General features: G+C 37.6%; 1 protein-coding gene across 11 annotated transcripts in view; it reads left to right on the top strand.

The window, feature by feature from the left end:
• Window positions 1–18,833, top strand: part of Pak3 (p21 (RAC1) activated kinase 3) — a 256,618-nt gene that overhangs the window by 208,762 nt on the left and 29,023 nt on the right. For all 11 annotated transcript variants that reach the window (XM_087903190.1, XM_087903187.1, XM_087903189.1 and 8 more), the window contains one exon: window positions 3,117–3,180. In XM_087903190.1, the coding sequence (XP_087759316.1) occupies window positions 3,117–3,180 (64 nt within the window). The remainder of the gene's footprint in view (window positions 1–3,116; window positions 3,181–18,833) is intronic.

Raw genomic sequence — 18,833 nt, 5'->3', positions numbered from 1 at the left:
CTCTCTCTCTCTCTCTCTCTCTCTTTCTCTTTCACACACACACACACACACACACACACACACACACACACACACCTAAAAAGTGAAAATAAGACTATATATATTTGAGATGATTTCTCTTTGCAGCCCTGCTGTTCTGGAACTTGTTCTGTAGACCAGGCTGGCCTCAAACTTAGAGAGCTCCACCTACCTCTTCCTGAGTGCTGGTGTTAAATAAAAGTTTTGCCACTGCCCGGCAAAATATCTTTTTAAAAGAGTTACTCCTAAAAGTTTTTATTGGATGTGTAAAAGAGGTCACTTAAGTGTTATGGCCAAGCAGGAGCTGTTGAGGAATTATGCTTTACTTTTTATTGTTGGAGCATAAGGTTCTGGTTGTAAAGGATGCAAAGAACAGATCGTGATGATCATTGCATTCCATGACAAGGGCATTGGGCCAACACTATAGGTATCAAGTGTCTCTGATATCAAAACCAGAGACTCATCTGACCACCAGGTATGTACCTATTGTATCCCAAGAGAGGTGCAGAGCCTGGATGGGCATGATAGAGGCTGGCAAAAGGAAGTTCAGTTAGGAGACTGCTGGATCAGGAGATGAGGAGAGTCCAACAGTAGCAGCAGAATTAAGGAAGGATCAAATTGAAAGTGGAGTCAAGGAAGAAAACAGATGCAGACCTAGAACTAAGTAAGCACCATGTATAAGTAGTGAATGCAAGAAATGACTTAGACATCTCACCAGACGACAAAGAGAACATACTGACCGCACCACTGGCTGAGCAAATGGATTGTAACACTCTCACAATGCCTGTCTTACTAAACCCAGCCGAAACAGGAGCATCCATTACCAATACAAAGCAAAAGAAGAGAGAAAGGGGGGAAGGATAAAACAAAACCAGCATGAAACTGTCAAAAAATAAAGACAAAAACTGAAGACCAAAACCCAGCAGTCAGGAGTATGTCTCATGGTATAGTGATTACCTGTCATTACCTGAAGCTGGGGTTCTAGCCCCAACACCATACTGGCAGTTTCTCCAGGCAGTGGTGGCACAGGATTTGAATCTCAGCACTCAGGAGGCAGAGGTAGGTAGATCTTTCTAAGTTCGAGGCCAGCCTGGTGTACAAAGCAAGTTCCAGAACAGCCAAGGCTACACAGAGAAACTCTGTCTGGAAAAACAAAAGTCTGTCAGTTTCATTACAGTATTCATAGATGCTGCTGTGAGGTTGCATTTAAGTGAGAATTGGCACATCATAACTTAGGTAGGAAGGAGACTAGAGAGGCATATGCAAGGAGTGAATTTCCAGGATGGTGAGACTTCTCCTAAGATCTAAAGCAGGAAGGGAAAAGACAGCAGAAGAATAATTGCTACTTAGCTTGGTTAGGTTAAAAACCAGATGGGGCTGGATGATGAATGGCCTACTGTATTCAACTAAGGAATCTGGACTTGGTCGTGCAGTGAGGAGAAACTTCTGCAAGCTTAGCTAGGGATAGATAAGAGTGACTGCTCATACCTTCCTGCGACTCTGCCATTTAGAGTTTCATCTTCTCAACTGCTCTCCTGTCGGGTACAGCTTTCGTAGGAAGCCATGGAAGACAGTAGCTTCAAAATCCCATTGAAATCTCACGCACCACCATCATAAAGACAATGAAGTATGCCATGCCTCTCTTAGAGAAGCCAACATTTGTTTCCGAGAAGCACCCCTCTTTTGTTATGAACCACCATGTGTTAGCCTGTTTTAAAATAGCCACATTACACCCCAACTCTGCTTTCAAACAGCAAAAAAGTAGCTGGTAATATGCTCAGTGTTTCTTTGTGAAATGCTTAATTGTTGCTATTTTTTGCATGTTTATGTGTTGTGCCTGCGTATGTGGGCTCACACAAGTATGACCACATGTCTGTGCAGGTGCACATGCGTGCAGGTGCATATGGAGGCTCTAGGTTGACATTGGGAGTTTTACTTGGTCACTCTTCACCTTCGTCACCAAGGCATGATCTCTTGATTAAGTCAATTAAGCCCACATTCTTTGAACCAGGTATTCTTGCTAGCCCCTTTCTTCAGGATCCTATGTCTGTCTTCCAAGCACCGGGATTACAGTTGGACCCTGATACCCAATTGACATTTTCTGTGTGTTATTGGGGCTATGACTCTGATCCTTACGCTTGCATGTGCTATAAATACTGAGCCGTCTCCCTAGCCCCCAAAATGCTTAATTTAAAAAAAATTCCATTATACTGAGAGTCACACAAATCTGAAATACATTTCTGGATACCATTGAGTGGTGAAAGTGATGACTCTCTTCCTGAAGTGATTGTCACACCTGAGTTCAGATCTCCAGCACACACCTAAAAATATGGGTGTGGTCACACATGTTACCCTAGCAAGAGGGAGGCAGAAATGGAGAGGTTGCCTGCCAGTCTTGCCAAATCAGTGTGCTCCAAGTTCATAAAGAAACCATATGTCAGAAATTAAGTGGAAGGTCATACAGGAAGGCACCTAATGTGAATCTGTAGGCTCCATTCATGCACATACATATCCAAGAACACACATGCAGAAGTACAGACATATGTATGAGCTACACAAAAAACAATGAACTGTATACTTTATGGTGTTTAAATCATATGCCAGTAATTCTGGTGAAATGTTTGGAGCATTAGTAGAATCCTACTATATATACACTTATTAGACCCACCCCTATATATCATCCCCTTAGCATGGAACTAGGGAACAGTAAATATTCAATATAGGTATTCATCTTACAGAACTGAATATAGTGGAATTATTGTCTTTATTCTAATTCAGAAAAACTGTTTGAATAAATAATGGGTATGATTTTTAGATATTTAAATCTCCTAATCTATAATATTCATTTTATGAGAAAAATTTATAAATGCTGAGTTGTGTTCAGTTCATTTTTTGTTTCCCAGATATGAACAGTTTTTAGTATAAGCAGTATGGATTATTATCACCACTTTAACTAATATATTTCAGTGTATTTTAAACAAATCAAATACATTTTTCATATGAATTGTGAGAGTTATTGACTTTGATGCCTCCAATTTTACGATTAAAAGCAGATCAATCAGTTTCAATCTTTCTCTCTCCCTCCCCACCCCCCTCAGGAAGCATTGTCAGTGTTGGGGACCCAAAGAAAAAATATACAAGATTTGAAAAAATTGGTCAAGGGTAAGTGATTCTTATTTGAAATACCAAGAAGAAATCCAACAATGTACATTAAAATTCACTAACATCTCGATGATTCCACCAATTCATGTCTCCTGTTTTCTGTGTTGCACTTGTGTTTTGTATTCTCAATAGGAACCTTTCCTGCTGGTAGGTTGCTTGGTGACTGAACACATCATTATCATTAAACTTTCGCTGTCAATGAACTTTGCAGGGATATTTTAATTGCACAGTCACATGCTTTATCTAGAGTCAGAAGAAGATCTAGCTTATATGAAAGTTCTTGGTATTTTGTCCCTTTTCATCCAAATGCATATGTGGATTGAATCCCGCTTCTTAATCAAACTGAGCATGGGCAGAATGAGTATGAGAAAGTCCAGGTTGGGCAGGGTTGACTGTCTGAGTACTGACAAAAGAAATCAACAGGCCTGAAATGAGACCAGGTTTGCCATTTTGCCTACTGTATTTGTTAAAGACAGATTTTCAGGTCCACCTCGCCAGATGTTTGAATTACACTCCAGGAATAATAATCTTACAAAAATTTCCTAGATGATCCTAACATCAACTAGAAATGTGAACCAATTTTTAATCATAATCATTCACTAGGGATTGAGGTAGGGGTCATCTATTCTGCAACTCAAATGGAGATATATATATTACATTGTGCCTTAGTGTTCAACTAAATATGAGGCCCTGGGGAATATAATAATGTTTAATGGGAGATGTACCTTATCAAGTCCCTATGTAAATTTCAACTAATTTTCTTCCTGTCCAAGAAGAAAAAGCACAAGACAAGTTTCAAAACGATTTTTCTGTGGGAACACAGAAAAGTTGACTTTTGTTTCTATTCTTATGTATTTGGTTAAAAACAAGGGAGGGTAAACTCTGCAGAGATGATTCTGTGGTAGAGTGGGTACACAGAGAATGGCATCCATGGAAGGTGTCTCACATTCACTAGTGGTTGCAGCTTAAAGGGATCCAATGCCTTTCCTGACCTTCATGGGTAGCTGCAGTCATGTACACGAACACACAAACTCACCGTAATGAAAATCTTTTGAATGGATGGATGTGCACTGTTTGGGGGAAGAGCACCACAGATCCTCATTGTTCCTCATGGTAGCTACATTTACAACAGGTTGGCATCACCACAATATGCATAACTGTATTAAAGGGCCACAGCATTAGGAAGGTTGAGAACCACTGCTCTAAACGAAATATATTATTCAACAGATTTCTGTTTTGTGGAACTTTTAATGTAGGTCTATACTTAAAGTATAGTTCACATTATATTTTTATGTTTTTAAACATTAATTTTTAATTGATACACAATAATTGTGCATATGGGCAGTGATCTGCTGCTTTCATTCATGTATTTATATTACACCTGTATGGTGTGGTGGGCCAGCTAGCTCAGCAGGTAAAAACCTGCCATGAAATCCTGGCCACCTGAGGCTGATTGCCAGAATCCACAGTGGAAGGAGAGAATTGACTACAAAAAGTTGTCCTTGGATCTCCACACACGCACCATCGCATGTACAGGCACGCATGTGTACACATACATATTGTGCATGCATTGTAACAAGATAGAAATTAAAAATGTGTTGCACAATGTTCAAATCAGAGTAAATTACAATGCTCTCCTCATGTATCTGTCTTTATGGTGAAAACATTCATAAAAACTTCCTTTTAGCGTTAAGAAAATGGACACTGCATTATCATTGTGGCTATTCTACTTTGTAGTAATGCAAAGACACTTCTCGCTGCTATCTACCTGCCTTCCTTCATTCTTCCTTCTCCTCTACCGTACCCAGCCTTGAGTATCCACCATTTGGCTCTCAACTTCTATCAGATCAGTTTTATTTTTTATCTTTCACATATGGATGCAATTATATGGCGCTTGTTTTTTTGTTCTTGGCGTATTTCGCTTAACATAATGAACTCCAGTTGTATCCACATTGTCCCAAATGACAGTATGTCATCTTTTGTGTTCCTTGAGTATTTCATTATGTATGTCTTGGGCTTATATTTCTGTGATTACACACCATGACCAAAAGCAATGAAAAGGAAAAAAAAGTATTTATCTTAACACTTCCAGGTAACAGTTCATCACTGAAGGAAGTTAGGGTAGAAACCCAGGGAAAGAACTTGGAGGCAGGAACTGTGGCAGAAGCCATGGAGGGGTGTTGCTTACTGGTCTGTTTAACTGCTTTACTCAGCCTGTTTTCTTATACACCCCAGGACTACCATTCCAGGGATGGCTCCACCCACAATGGACTGGGCCCTCCTACATCAATCACTAATGAAGAAAATGTCCACAGGTTTGCCTAAAGGCGGTGTGCATTTTCTCAATTGAGGTTCTGTATTCCCAAATGTCTCTAGCCTGTGTCAACATGACATAAACATAAATCAACAGAGTGTGTGTACCGTTGTCTCTCTAGCAATTCGTCAGCTGATAGACCTCATTTGATTCTACTTCTTGGCTATTGCAGACTGTACTGGAGTAATCATGTCTTTTAGATATTCTGATTTAATTTCCTAGGAATATATACCCAGCAGAGAGATTCCAGGATTATAAGGTACAATGTGTATATTAGTTTGAATTTTCACTAACAGTGTACAAGAATTACCCTTTCTCCACATTGTCACCAGCATTTCTTACTTTTTATCTTTTTGGTTCTAGTCATTCTTCTTTTGGCAAAATGATATATCATTACAGCTTTGATTTGAATTTCCATGATGATTTATGATGTTATCAATTTTTCATGTCTCCATTGGCCATGTTGTCAGCTTTTGAAAATTTTCTATTTAGATATATTTACTATTTGTGTGGAATTTGGGACTTCCTTCCTTCCTTCTATCTTTCCTCCTCTCTCCCTCCCTCCCTCCCTCCCTCCCTCCCTCCCTTCCTTCCTTTTTTTTTTAGCTATTGAGATTCTATAGTTCCTTACATATTCTAGATTCTTCTCAGATGGATTTATCACATGCATTTTCTCACATTCTGTGTATTCTTCAAGTTCTCACTTCATTCGATTGAGTCCTGTAGTATAGAAGCTTTTAGGTTTATGGATTCTAATTTTTTCCAGTTTTGATTTTGTTAACAAATCAGTGTATTTCTAATGGAAAACACATTTTACATTATATTTTCAATAAAGCACATTGTTACATTACTGTTTTCTGAGAAATAAGAATGGAAAATACAGTTTTATTTTGATTATTTGTTCCCACTAAGATACAATTAAATGGAAATATCATTAAATCTAAAAAACTGAAACAAGCAGAAACAAAACAAACAGAAGTGCTTAAGAAATGTTTTTCAAATATCCTAGATAATGGAGTCAGATTAATAGCACTCACCAAAGATATTTCCTTTTGTGAGTGCTAATCTTACCTGAACTTCTAAAGGTAAAATGAAAGTTGTATATAAATACCTTTATAAAATATTTATACTTTAAAATTAAAGGGGGAAAGTCCAAAATTGTTGGTACATTGCTAATTTTGGCACTCAGAAGATGAGGGCAAGAGGATTAGGTCTTCAAAATCATCCTCAGCTACATAGAAAGCTTGACACTAGCCCGGGAAAAGAAAAAGATGAAGAAGAGGAGGATGAAAAGAAAACCAAAAATTCATGCACAATTTTAAATAAACTGTGTAAGACCTACTTACTCCAGCAGAAACATCTGTTTTAAATTCCCAGAGAGTGCATGATTTTTAAAAATGATGAAACCAGCTGAGAGTTCAGTCATAATAAGTTCATAGAGATCAGGACGTCTATTGTCTTTCTTCTTTTGTCTCCTTCAGTGTCCAGCACACTGCTAAGCATGGCATGCTGGCACGTACATTGTATTTAGTGGGTCCTCAAATTTTGTGTGCAGTTAGGAATAACAAGGCCCAAGATTGCCTGCTGTAGGTCCCATCTCTCTGGGACTCATTTGGCATCAGTAAAAAAATAAAAAAATAAAAAAAAATAAAAAAAATTGTTGAACGAATGAAAGTCTTTGTCCAGCTAGCTCTCCTTTCTATCCATGTCTTTTCTGCCTTTTTGGTTTTTTATCACTCATTTTCTCAATGCATCTTCATCTCCTTTTCTTTCATAATGACTTGTTCTTCCCCAGTCACATTGCACTGCTGCTCCACTGGTGTGTGTTGCACATCTATCTTTTTCATGCATGTTGGTTTCACCTTTCACTGACAATTTTCACATACACACACACACACACACACACACACACACACACACACACAAAACACAAATAATCATAATAGAAAAACCAAGGTTTTACCAATTAAAATCAAAGCATACTTTCAGAATAGCTTTTAGGGTATAATGTAAGGGCTTAAGTTTATTTATTGGGATTTTATAATTTATTTTATTATATTTATTTTAATTTAATCATTCTTTTGCTTTTTAAAGGGCTATTGCCCACTGTTAAGGTTATGGGTGAATGAAGAAAATATTTTCTCTAGATAAAAACCCACTTATATTAACTTTGTTTTTACTTTAATGGCTCACAACTGATTTTTCCATAATTTACTGCCCTACGCTAAGCAATCAAGTCTCTACTTCCAAGACACAGTGGTTTTCTTCTCTTTTCATTAAAGCTTGGTTTTTATTGTTTTGCTTTACCTATTGTTATGGTGACTTTCAAAATCCTGCCACTAATCACTTAGTGCTAGGAACAGTCAACCCCTATATTCCATTTCCAGCTTCAGAGAGCACATGAACTTACGCTTCAGAGCTGAATTTGAGAAAAACCTCTTCATTAATCACCCTCATTGGCTTGGAAAACTACATTTTTTCCAGTATGGGATTCTGCCATCCCAACATTCAGGCCTAGGGCCATAGAATTAAGTTCCATCGACCATAAATCAAACTCAGAACTTCATGTCTAATCATTGGAGCCATAACTGTGGGCCTAAGCTTTACAAATGACAGAATTTTACTGTTTCCTATGAAAAGTGCTCTATGATTGGCCACCGAATCTGCACCTTTTGATATGATGTGTAGAGAAAGAGAGAGGAAAATAGAAGGATAGAAGGGAAGGAAGGAGAAAGAGAGGGAGCCAGATAGTCCTGGAATTGTCATTAACTTCAGGACAGTGTTAAGGCATTTTCTCGCTATGATAGTTACAGAAAAGAGAATAGATGGTAAATGGAGTCCAATAAGATAAAGGAATCATGTATTTCTCTTCTGTCAGTCGCCTTTGCTGGATGTCTGTCCACGTCGCAAATAAGCGTAGCAGTATGACAAAGGCTGGGACTTACTAACGCTGGCAGGGCCTCACTCATGTCTCACTGATATGTTTAAATTCATCAATGAGAATGCACTGAAAAACTGATCACCTTTTCTTTCCAACTCATAGTGTCATTTCTTAATATTAGTACGTTGTAATTTTTTGTAAAGAAACATCACAGGTCTAAACTGGTGGAGATCCAGTATAGCAAATTTTTAAATTTAGTGAACTATGGTTGAGCACTGACTATGTTTAATGTAGAACTATAATTAAGAACCAGATTGTGGGATGAGTATGGTACCAGACACTTCTAATCCCAGAAGTCAGAATGTGGAGGCAGGGAGATCTCTGAGTTTGAGGACAGCCTGGTTTACATAGTGAGCTCTAGGACTGCCAGGACTACATACAGAGACTTTTTCTCAACCCCACTCCCCATATAAAGAACCAGGTTTAGGGAGGACACCATGACCTTTATATTAATCAATTCCATGAATGTCCAGCAAAAAGAAGTGCATTATTGTATTAAGAAATAAGCTAATGTCTGCAATGGCACCTACTTATCAAGTATGGAATCTAGGCTCCGTTCACAGTAGATTTTTAAAAAGGGAGGAGAAAGGGGAAAGCGGGGCAGATCCACCCCCATTGATGTGCATTTACTCTGTATTGGTGTAGACACTCATCCTACCATCGCCCCTTGACTCCCTCTTGAGCTGCCCAGGTTCTCATTGGCCTTTTTTATCTTCCTTCCTTATGACTCCTGTAGATTGCACCTATAACAGCTTATATATAGTACTTACACATTGTCTTAAAACTTTTGAAAACAATAGAATAAGGATAATTTTGGAGCAATTAATGGAAAAGAAGGTGAAATTTTGAACTCCAAAGACCATGACCATATTAATTTCCTTGAACGTGAGTTTTTCTGTTTATAGTAAATCAGAATAAACTTGCTCCCTAAGACTGAAAAACAAACAAGAGGAGGCCTTTCAAGTGCTTAACTCGGCACATGTCACATGGTTAATCACTCCATCCATATTAGCTATGAATTTTTAGTTATTATTTGGGGTGAGAAATTCAGTCTTATGACATGGAACCGGAATATATTGGACATTATAATGAAGTTATAAAGAGAAAGGAACTAAAGAGGATGGATAAATGATTTACATCCAAGGAAGGGGCTATGAGAATTATTTGTAGAGACGGGACCTTTTTAGTTATAATTTAAAATGATTTAATTTATAAGAACGTAACAAGTGGAGACCATGGGATTTCCACATGAAGTAAACTAAATGAATATTTGCTTTAAACTAAGTTTTATTTATTATTTTTACTATTTTATTTTTTATTCATTTTATATACCAACCACAGTTCTTCCTCCTTCCTCTCCTCCCCTCCTCTTACCTCCCCCAACCCACTCTTATTGATTCTGCAGATAGGGAGAGTCAACAAAGCCTGGAGTCAACAAAGGCTGGCACATTCAGTCGAGGCAAGAACAACCCCCATTCCCACTCCTGCCTCAAGGCTGAGCAAGGCAGCACACCATATAGAATGGCCTTTAAAAAGTCAGCTTATGCACTAGGGATAGATCCTGGTCCCGCTGCCAGGGGTCCTACAAAACTGTCACCTACATGCAGAGGGCCTGGTCCAGTTCCATGCAGGATCCCCAGAGTCCATGAGCTCCTGCAAGTTCAGGTCAACTGTTTCTGTGGGTTTCCCCATCATGATCGTGACCCTTCTTGCTCATGTATTTCCTCCTCCCTCTCTTGGACTGGACTCCCATGGCTTAGCCTGATGCTTGGCTGTGGGTCTCTGCATCTGCTTCCAACTGTTACTGGATGAAGGTTCTATGATGACAATTAGGGTAGTCACCAATCTGATCATGGGGGAAGGCCAGTTTAGACAATTCCACCACTAATGCTTGGAGTCTTAGTTAGGGTCATCCTAACTAATCTGATGCAAATTTTCCAGCGTCAGATTTTTCTCTAACCCTATAAACACTAATGACAGCCTATGTTGGAGAGGATGTAGAGTAAAGGGAACACTCCTCCATTGCAGGTGGGAGTGCAAACTTGTACAGCCACTTCTGAATTCAGTATGGTGGTTTCTCAGAAAACTGGGAATCAATCTACCTCAGGACTCAGCACTACCACTTTTAGGCATTTACCCAAAGGATGTGCAATCATACCATAAGGACACTTGATCAACTATGTTTATAGCAACATTATTCATAATAGCCAGAATCTGGAAACAACTTAGATGCTCTTCAACCAAAGAATGGATAAAGAAAATATGGTACATTTTCACAATGCAGTATTTCTCAGCTGTAAAAAAAAAGAAAAAAGAAAGAAAGAAAGGAAGGAAGGAAGGAAGGACGAAAGAAAGAACATCATGAAATTTTGAAATTTGCAGGCAACTGGATAGAACTAGAAAAAATCATCCTGAGTGAGGTAAGCCAGACTCAGAAAGATAAACATGTTATAATCACTCATAAGTAGATACCTGATGTAAAGCAAAGGATAACCAGACCACAATCCCCAGCTTCAGATAAGCTAGTTACAAGAAAAACCCTAAGAGAAATATGCATGGATCCCCCTGGGAAGGGGAAATTGAGGATATCTCCTGGGTAAACTGGGAGTAGGGGAGAGCATGGGGGATGAGAACATGAGGGAATGGGATTGTGGAGATGGGGGAGGGATGGGATGGGAGAGGAAGTACAGAGATATCTAGACTATAAGTTTTATCTATCTTCATGTCCCAAGGTCTACAACAGTGTCTGGTATAAATACCCAGTATTTGTTGAATTCACATTGGAAAAGGAGAATGAAAGGAACAACACCAGTTCTGTAGACAATAAACAGTTCACAGCATAGACTTATGATTAAAAGAAGATAATGCTAGAATGACAGGTAGGATTAGGTTATGAAAACAAATTGACCGATATAGGCTGTAATGTGTGTGTATCACCATTTCTTTGCTGTGGCAAAATTACTGACATTAAACAACTTAATGAAAGAATATTTCTTTTTAATTTTGGCTCAATGTTTCACATGTTTCAGTCCATGATATGCTAATTTCATTGTTCTTAAGCAAGATATAAACCATGATGAAAGGCTGTGACAAATTAAAGCTGCCTACTTCATAGTAATCAGAAAGCAAAAGGAATTGCAAGATGGACCCAGTACCATGATAAATTGTGCAAAGGCAGATCTTTAGAGAACTGCTTCCTCCAATCAGATACTATCTATTTTTAATCAATTGATTAATTAATTTTTAAATGATTTTTTTCTCACTGTACATGCCTATCCTAATTCCCACTCCCTCCCCTCCTCCCACTCACCCCAAATTCACCCCCCATCCACTTCTCAGAGAGGATAAGGCTTCCCATGGAGAGTCAACAAAGTTGGGCACATCATTTTGAGGCAGGACCAAGAAGCACCCTCTATATATTAAGTCTGAGAAACGTATCACTCCAAAAAGAAGGGGTTCCAAAAAGTCAATTCAAGCACTAGGGATAAATCTTGGTCCCATTGTCAGTGACCCCATGGATTGCCCAAGGCACACAACTGTCACCCACATTCAGAGAGTCTAGTTTGGTTGGTCCTATGCAGGTTCTCCTGCTATTGGTCTGGAGTCAGTAAACTCCCACTACCTCAGATCAGCTGTTTCTGGGGGTTTCCCCAACATGGTCTTGATCACTATCTCTAAATAGTCAAATCAGCCCCTAACTCATCATTGGATCTACCTATTTATACAATTAGCACTTTCATAACCCATCAATTTCTCAATAGCTCCACCTGCTGGAGACAAAGCTTGCAACAATGGAGTCTTTGGAAGATAGACTTCATAGAGAAAATATAATACTCTGTTTTCATTGTTTGTGTAAGCCTCATTTTTGAGTGCATACTAGTTGGACGTAGCAGTATAACATCAGTAATTTGTAGAAGAATGCATAATGAAATGTGTGTCACTTCAACATGTCTTCCCCCGATTTTCAATTATTCTCCATAAAGAAAACTTCCAGAAAGAAATTACTATTGCTTTCATTTGTAAGATATCTTTTTCAGATTCACTGTTGGCAATTGCACTCAATCACATATTTCCACATACCACATATATGCTTGAATTTAAGCTAAACTATGAAACAATTCTTAAAATAGTTTTAGTTTTGCCTGTTTTGATTGCACATGCTGTTAGATGTAAAACTGCTTAAATGACCCCTTATAGTGTTAGCTTGCTCATTTTCTCCCACTTACATATTTAAAACTACACATTATATAAAATTGTATATTGATTTGGTAGATTTTTTCTTTTTTTTGCAACCAGAAGAACTCAGTAACTTTCTAGGCATCTTCAACATCATTGGATTTATAATTTGCTTGAGCTCTTTGGGAGACTCCAACATAATAAATTTAAACATAATAATCTGACTTCCATCTAAGATACTTGAGATGGGAAATCCATATATGACTCTGTCTATGGATATGTTATCTTTCACAATAACACATTCTTGTAGTATTAAAGTGGTCATTTTCTGAATTTGTACTTTCACTGTACACTTATATAAGCATCTACTCTATTATTTTATATAAATTTTTATGTCTACTACATTTTTTAACTTTTGTTTCAAATTTCCAAATGTACACAATGTACACAAAGTAGAAAAAATTTTATAGGAACACCCTTATACATATCACACAAATTTAACATCCACAGGGATTTTTTTTAGTAAACTCATATTATGACATCCCCAAATTAATAATTGCATGATATCCTGTAACTCCCAGTTATTTTACATTGTTACTTTTATAGATTTCCTAATAAAAACCCTCAAAACTTTTCCACATTGTGCTCAGTTTGCCCTTCCATCTCTGTAGTGTAGTCTTTCATCTTTCCCGCTCTCCTCCTCTGCCACCACGGACATGGTACAGAAACGGCTATTGTCCGTTAGTTTCACTTGGTGCCACCGAATCGTCCATCTGTTCTCTGTATTTCCTACAAATGTAAACTACAAATGGAAGTACAAAGTAGATTAGATTCAGGTTCAGGTTTTGGCAAGATCCTTCATAGGTGGTGGTGTTTCCCATTATATTACATCAGGATGGAGGACTTGATCCATATTTTGGTGAGGTGTGGGTTAGTAGGAAGATTCAAAGGGCGATTGTCCCTCCCACATATACAGATCACCACAGATTTCCATATGATAGTTTGATCTGTTGATGATTATTGCTAAAAATCATTTTATTAAGGATTATAAAATAGTGATTTTCTGTGTCCGTCATTACTTTTGTGCTTACTGGCTTCCACTTTTTGTTGAAAACAACTGTATTTGATCACCTAGGACTATTCAATTACTATGAAATATATAGAGAAATCAAGATAAATTCTTCCTTTCTTAATTGTCAAACTTCAATATAATGAATTAATAGTCAACATTACTTCCATCACGAAGGCTTTCTTTTATATTTAAAAATATATTTATAATTTCAGTTTGTTTCAATTATTTTCACTCATTTTTTTTAATGGTAGACTATATCTTTGGCTAATGGTAGTCCTTTTCTCTGCACCAGCTTTGAGAGAGTTCTAGAAAAAGCATATTTATCATATCTAGCTCTTGAGTTGAAAGGACATAAACTCTAAAATTATTTGTCCTTTCTTTCCAATTCTGACAATTACTCTGTATAAACATTTAAATCTCATATGTTCTGAGTATATTTCAACCCAGTGTGTATTTTCTATCTGGCATTTGGTGAATGAAAACCAATGCTAAAGAGCATTAATACATGATTTATTTTTAGGAGGAGCTGAGTATAAGAAAGCTCTTTTTTGGAGGGAGGAATCTTTACCTGTTCGGTATGGATATATTTTAGCTTAAATGGTGATGTATTAAGCAGTTCCTTTTCTGTTATGTGCCTATGGTTAAGAGGTGGTGACATATAAGTATTTTGCTCTTTTAATATATCCTGATATACTTTGCATTTGTATGTACCACAATTCAGTTAACCATGGCTCCATTGATAGACATTTGTGGCTTTTTCTGACATATTTCTGTTATAAACAAGGCTTCAATAATGGTCTTTGCAAATAAATCATTTCACATTTATGTAAAATTATTGGAATAACTTCCTAAGTGTAGAATTTTTGCATCAATTAATATACGCATTTAAAACTCCCAAGCTGCCCTCCATAAAGTAAGCTCCATTTCAGAGTCCAGCAGTACTTCATAAGTGTGTCTCTTTGCATGTGCAGCTGTGTTCCTTCATTTGGAATTTTAGGACAATCATAAAAACTCATCTCCATAGTGACTTTTAGCATGAAAATGTGTAGGAAAAATCTGGAGTGAAAGTGCAAGACAAAAATGAGTCTCTGCTGGAGAATCTGCTTGCCAATGTCCAATATCTGTATAATGCCAATGGCATGGCGTATCTCTCCAGGAATCAGCTCAGCTATACATTCTGCTTTGATGGAAAGTGACAGAGAGGTCAGTTTTATTGAAATAACTTTGCTCCTATTTATAAAGATAAACATATGACCAAAGGAATTTTATGCAACTTAATATTATCTTAAAGCTCTAAAAGTAATTATATTAAATTAGCTGTATTTTCAGATTTTTCCCTACTATTCCACAAAGTGCCCTCTTTATACACTCAGGTGAAGTTCCCATGTTGAAGACAAATAGTTCTAAGTCTTATTTCTGAGGAAGAATGCATTTAATTTTTAGGTTGACATGCAAAGAATGGTTTTAATTATGGCATGTTCATAGATGCATTCATATACTTTGTTCTAATTTGCCCCCCTCCCTGCTGCCCATCCTTCTCAAAGGGTACTATGAATAACTTCTTGGTTTAGATAATCTCAAAACAATATACTGCTTAGAACTCAGGGATAAGTGCTAAGAATAAACCCTCTGACCTGTTTTTATTGTTTTTGTAACAGGGTAGGAGCAGAAGTGGTGTGTAGTGTGTTATTCTTAAGGTTGGACCACCCACCCAAAAAATATTTGCTTCCTCGTTGAATCTATTTTAGACCACACAAAGTAGAAGACTGCTACGAAGTACTAAATAGATAGAGTCTAAGCTCTATAATAGGTTCTGTGATGTACAAGATTGAAAATACATTGGCATTTGTGAAGAACAATGTTTACAGGCCACTGGAAGATGCCCTTTGTTCTACTTAATGCTCTTAAACGTCCCGTGTTGTACGCTGTCCCTTGTAAAGAAAGATGATGCCACTCAATCAGGCACCATTAGCAGAGTTTATCCATTAAGCTGTTTTCTTTTTCTAGTCATAGTAATGAGCATGTTTTAAGCCCCCCTTTCCTGGCCAGGCCCTCGTGAAACTAATGGCAAACACTGTGAAACAGCTGCTTTGACTTAATGTTGACGTGAGTAACTGAGAGCTATCTGGCATTCCCAGGGATTAAGCGCTGCAACTGTGGCCCCGTTATCACTGGACTATAACCCACTGAGTTTTCTGGCCTCACACCCATAGTCTGTTACAGCTCCATTTGAAAACAGCCGGCCATGAATGAGCTGAGGAAAGCTATATCCTAGCAAAATAACAGAAAATTCTCCCATTGAATTTTGTAAGCTTAGTAATTAAAGTTCATGCCACTGGCTCTAACTGGATCCTATGCATTTGGATCATCAGGTGATTATTTACATAATTTATAGTATTTCATTTATTTTACCTTAGATGTGCATATTTGGGAAATAAATTTTGTGAGAGAAAACACTGAGCCATCTGCCTTAACATTATTGCATAGAGTATTCTTCATTGTTCCTAATGGATATCAAAGTCCTAGACAGGAATTTTGCACCTTTTTAAGATAATTATGTTTTGCATCTACTCCAACATTTCTGCACAAGGGTACGTGTGACAGTATCAAACATGCTTTTGTGCGACTTTATGTCAATTGCTCTTATGTAGCCAAACAATTTCTCCATAGGGCCCTATTAAATAGTAACTCTCTTAAATAGTCGGGGCAGTTCCATTTTACCTCAGTTGTGTCAACGTACACATTAATTAGTCTTCATAAATAAAATGGCACACGTGAAAGATGAAACTGGAAAAATGATCGACAGCATCAGCTATTAGCTGTGTACCATAGCAAGCTCCTCACCATTGCCTAGTTCCAACTTCCTCATTTGTAAAATGAGGCAAATAGAGTTGCACAGAGCGGGCACTAAAAGAGCCCGTTCATTTGCAGTGGACTGGCAGAGAGAATGTCTCAATAAATGATAAAGGGATTTCTACCAAGACCAGCACGGAAAGTAAGAGTAGATATAAAAACATCACTGTCGTAAGTGGGAATTATGCTCCTGACTGTGACTCATTAGCACCATGCTTAAACCTGTAAAACATTAAAAGGGAGTTGCCCCTGTCCCTCAGGCGACCTCACTTATTCCCACCAGGCTCACCATGCACCTCATTGCTTCCTGATGCCTTTTTCTCTTTATGCAGTCGGCAGAGTTTCTCCTAGCCTTGCTTTCTTGCCCCCCTGTCCTCTAATTCATTTCCATGCTGACATTAAAAGTGATTTATCTCAACTGCTAGCCTAACCTAATAGTTGCCCTGGCAACTATTTTAGCATGGTTTAACATTGGCTCATAGCAGGAAACCTCAAAACCTGGTGGAGAATGGTGATAATTAAACTGACTTGTGAGAAAAAAAGAGAGAAATGGTGAATTGTTTGCTTCTTTCTAGACCCTTCAGGCTAGATGCCAGTGTTTCCATTTGAGGACTGTGCACTTGGCCACATCAAGGAGAGCCTATGTATAAAGCATCCAGGGCAAAGCTAAGAGCCTAGCAAGAGTATCCTGTCACACTGTGGTTGAAGAGGTCCCGTGACTGAGCAATCTGTTAGTTACATGTTCTCTAACCGTGCTGGAGTTTTCAAAGAGTCCCACTTTATAGTTAGGAGAACTTTGTTACTTAGCTGTGTGCTATTGAGCATATCCTGCCCACTCCTGTGACCTCACTGTTCTCATTTGTAATGAGGAAGTTAAACTGGATGATCTGATCGTCCATTCAGTTCTACTAGTGTATAATTTCCTAGTACCATCTGAGGAACTGATTGGCAAAAAAAAAAAAAAAAATCAAACTGGCAATGTTTTTCACTCAAGCATGCCAAGCCTAATAAGTCAGAGAATAAGGAATTTTGTCCCCATCTTTGCCAGCTTGATTTTTGTCATTTTACATCCTAAAACACCAATAGATGATAGTTTTAAAATTAAGATGAAGTAAAATTTTATTGTATAAACATATGTATTGAGATACTTTAATATACTCCAGGATGTTGCAAGGCTCATCTTTAGGGAATCCGTGTGCCATGTGATTGGCATAAAGATTATTTCCTAGTTACACTTGTGCTTCAAATATTACAAAGAGGGGACTGTTAAACTTTATCACCTCCAACCACCTACAAGTAAATAACTTCAGTTATTGGTTTCTGTAAACTAGGCTATGTAATCTTGACCATGAGCTGTACTTATTAATAGTGATTTTTGTACTTTATTAAGTAAAAATAATTATACATTACTAGAATTTAGAGACTTTTAATAAGTACATGATATCAAACAGTCACATTATTGTAGACTGGCCAAGAAACGAAATAAATATGGTATTTCAATGACCTCTATCTTAGGTAAGTATTGAATTTCTATAAATTTTGAAACATTTAGGTATCTTAAAAATTCCCAAACATGTAAAGTTTCCTAGTCATCTATAAACTACAATTTGGAAGTTAGTTACTATATTAAAGTGCAATCAATGAAATAATAGTTATTAATAGCTACTTGGCAATTACTATATACCAGGGCCGTCTGCCTTTTAAGCCTATCTTATATTTAGTTCACCTTCGAAGGTAAGAGTCACACAACTAGAAGGTGGTAGGATTTGAACCAGGAGAGATCTGGATGAATAGGAAAGAGGAATGCTATTCTCAGCCCAGCAGTGGACAGCTAATTCCACTGATTTGATTGAATCTTGACGATATTGAGATCTCTTGGAGAAAAAAAAAATAACAGGACAAACACACATTGAGTCAGAAATCAACCTTCAATTCTTGAATTGTAAAAAGACAATAGACTTAAGGTTCAGTGAAATATTAGGTATGCTAACATGGAGTAGGTTATAGGGTACTAAGTTTTTCTGTACAATATCTGAATTTGTGCATTTTCAGTTGAAGATTCCAGAAAGAAGTTGGTCAAACTAGTGCCTTACTGATCAATGCAGGAAGGTCACCTACCTAATAACATACTTGGATGGGGGGGGGGGGTCATGATTGGAACCTATTTTAAGACACAAGTGAGGAGGAAGTGAAAATTTTCTCCCTACTAGATAATTGCATATATCTAATAAAGTGAGAGAAGGGCAAATGAAGGGGAAATATCCACTTTTTACTAATCCATACACTCGAATTTCGGG

This window comes from Myodes glareolus, chromosome X (assembly GCF_982192425.1).
Source record: "Myodes glareolus chromosome X, mMyoGla1.1, whole genome shotgun sequence".
Taxonomy (NCBI): Eukaryota; Metazoa; Chordata; class Mammalia; order Rodentia; family Cricetidae; genus Myodes; species Myodes glareolus.
This window is presented reverse-complemented; position numbering and strand designations above follow the sequence as displayed.